This window comes from Stegastes partitus, unplaced genomic scaffold (assembly GCF_000690725.1).
Source record: "Stegastes partitus isolate 25-593 unplaced genomic scaffold, Stegastes_partitus-1.0.2 Scaffold895, whole genome shotgun sequence".
In the NCBI taxonomy this organism is placed as follows: domain Eukaryota; kingdom Metazoa; phylum Chordata; class Actinopteri; family Pomacentridae; genus Stegastes; species Stegastes partitus.
The window spans coordinates 343,293-346,290 of NW_007578626.1; the positions used below are offsets into that span (position 1 = coordinate 343,293).

The following is a 2,998-nucleotide window of genomic DNA, read 5'->3' on the forward strand; positions in this document are numbered from 1 at the left end:
CACCTGCTGGGCCACCTGGTGGCTTGCTGACCCAGCAGGTGACCCAACGGGTCTGCTGTCTTTAACAAACGGATTGTTTCCAGGTTCTTGTAGGAGCGTGTCCCTGCTGCTGCATCCAGCTGATCGATGAGCTGATCAGTCGATCAGTGGATGTATTGATCATCAGATCTGAGGTTCTGTCATCACCGGATCGTCTGCAGCTTCTTGGACTCGTTGTATTCAGAGTACTTGAGCTGCAGCTGATTTCATTATTGATCAGTGATTGGATAATTGTCAGAGTGTTCAGGTTATTGATTAACAGTTTATTTTATCTGCAGTCCTGTTTGGTGAAGACGAGCTCAATGATCTGATCAGATTGATCGATCAACAAAAAGCTGCTGATCAGTTTGTGTTTCCTCAGTTGGACTTTCGGTTCTGAGTTTCAGAGAAGAAGCGACTCATTGTCACCAGAAGGTTTCAGATGTTTTCGGGAGAAGCCAGTTTGCAGTTTCTCTGGTTCTGGTCGTGAGCTGCAGTAAACTGAGTATCAGAGTTTTGTGGTCGATGAAGTCAAACATCAGGATCACACGTCGACTCTCAGTTTGATGAGAAGACGTCCTGAGGATGTGTCTGACAGCTGATAGGGAGCTGATCAGTCATCAGCCATCAGACTAACCTCCAACTATTTCACAGTCAGATACTCGGTTTCTGTCATGTCTCAGTAAATTCAGCCTCAAAATGAGCTAATTAGAGAATCTGTGACCAAACGAGCAAAACCAGACAGAAGACATGAATCCAGTCTGACTGAAGTTTAACCGTCGATCCGAAGTCAGCTCAAGTTCTGACCGTTTACTGGTCTCATTGCACATTGTCCAGTTTTAATCAGAATGCGTTTAGATCTGCTGTAAGACGGGGCACCGCTCAGAACTTTGTCAGACCCGTGGACAGAAACAGAACAATCACTTCTCATCCCTACATGTCCGTTTTCAGACTCAGAGCTTCATGTTTGTCTTCAGCAGCCGCACAAGTTTCTTCATACAACTTTATCATCTGGTGCTGAACCCAGAAACGTGTCCGGTTGGTTCTGTTCCATCAACAGTATACACCTACGAATGTTCTCCAGACGCACGCTGGTCACGTGACCAGGAGGCGTCTCACTGGTTAAGTTATCAATGGAGTCAATCAGACGTCAGAACAAACAGAGTAATGTTAGAACCCAGCAGGTGTTCGGTTTACTGTCGGATTAAAGCAGTGAATCTTCACCCTGGAGAACCTTCTGTAAACTGCATGTTCCTCCTCAGGTATGGTTCTGGTCCGGACTGAGGCGGGTCAGCTGGTCATGGTTCCTCAGCAGGTTCTGGCGCAGGCTCAGGCCAAGACTCAGCAGAGCCAGACGGTGGCCAGCATCACCCAGAGAGCCGTGACGCCCACACCCGGCGCCACCATCCGGGTCAGCACCGCCACCACGGTACGGTGACACCGAGCCGGGACACAAACTAAACCACTGTCTTAACCGATCGTCTGATCAATCAGTAATCAGTTAATCATCACCACAAATACAGTAAACAGCTGAGTTAACGTGTCCTGGTGCCGCTGCTTGATGCCACCTTCTGCTCCATCAGTTAGTTTATATTTAATCTGTTACATTATTATCAGCATTCATCCATCTAATTAAATAAGTACGTATTTTTATCTAATATGTTTTTAAAAGCTTCCTCTTTTTTTTCTTCAGTTTTGAGTGAAAATTACAAAATATAAAGACGAAAGTAAAAATGGGACTTTTTTAAATTACAAATTTATACTTTTCTTTGTTGTTGTTGTTGTTTTTTTATTTTATTTAATAGCTTCTTATAATTTTGACAGTTTTCTCTAATTTCACCCTCTTCACTCAAATTAGATTTTTGGGGGATTTCTTCGCCGTTTTGTTTTTTGTTATTTTGACTTTTTGTCATGTTTTGGAATTTTTCTTCTTCCTTTAAAATGTTTGACTTTATTCTTTATAATTTTGGTTGTTTGCTTTCAAAGGCCAGCTGCCTGCATGTTAAACAAACTCACCGGTTTCAGGTAAACCTGCTGATGGGTCTGATGACTGTGAGGCATTCAGGGAACATCTGTACACTGTAGCGTCTGTTGCTAAGCAGATGTTCATCCAGTCAGGAGTCTGGCTCATGAGTTCATTCATATTCAGCCTCTGAGTCTGATTGTGCTGCAGATTTGTACATCAGCAGGAGTTTAGCTCAACATGAAGGGAAAGCAGAACTCTGTTCATTTAGATGTGAACGGGCCGTAAAAATGTTAGTCGTGATCGAAATGAATCAATAAATAAATGAATACAAACGCTGACCTGCTGCTTGTTTCATACGTTTTGTTTAAAGCGGTTTTAATTCCTACTGAAGCTTTTAACTGTTGCTGTGCTGAGTGTCTGTTTTCCCTCCCCGTCGTCTGCAGACGCCTGGAACTCCTCAGACCGTCCGCCTGGCCTCCCCCGCTCAGACCAGAATGGTTCAGGCCCCCTCCACCACCACTGTACAGGTGAGTCTACCTGTACAAGTGTGTGTCCACCTGTGTCACAGCAGCACAGGAGTCAGTCTGTAAATGAAAGTTACTCACAAGCTGATATATATGAGAGGGAAAGTCACAGCGAGGAGATGCAACACCACGAACATGAGATAGAGGTCGCTGTGATGTTGAACTGTGTTCAAACTGACAGCCGACCTGCAACATAATAAACGATTCTCTGATGTGTTTCCTGTCAGAAGACCCTGGCGGTGGCGCCCGGTGGTGCCGCCGTGTCGGTAAAGATGGCGCCTCAGAAGGCTCCAACTGTCATCACGGCTGGCGGGACGCCCGTCGCTAAAGCCACCGGCGTCCCGTCCTCCCCCTTGACCAGCACCACCCCCTCCCCCACCGCCTCACCTGCAGCCAGAGTCACCGTGGTGTCGCAGGTGAGTAACACGCCTGTCCCACAACACATATGTCCAACAACACGCCTCTCCGACAACACGTCTGTCTGACAACA

At 46.0% G+C, this 2,998-nt stretch overlaps 1 protein-coding gene across 2 annotated transcripts in view; it reads left to right on the plus strand.

Moving 5' to 3' along the window:
- LOC103365992 (transcription initiation factor TFIID subunit 4-like) overlaps nt 1-2,998 on the plus strand; it is an 18,349-nt gene that overhangs the window by 1,489 nt on the left and 13,862 nt on the right. The window contains exons 2-4 of one of the 2 annotated variants that reach the window (XM_008293584.1): nt 1,281-1,447; nt 2,428-2,511; nt 2,739-2,924. In XM_008293584.1, the coding sequence (XP_008291806.1) occupies nt 1,281-1,447; nt 2,428-2,511; nt 2,739-2,924 (437 nt within the window). Of the gene's footprint in view, nt 1-1,280; nt 1,448-2,427; nt 2,512-2,735; nt 2,925-2,998 lie in introns of both variants that reach the window. The other variant, XM_008293585.1, reaches the window with a different exon arrangement.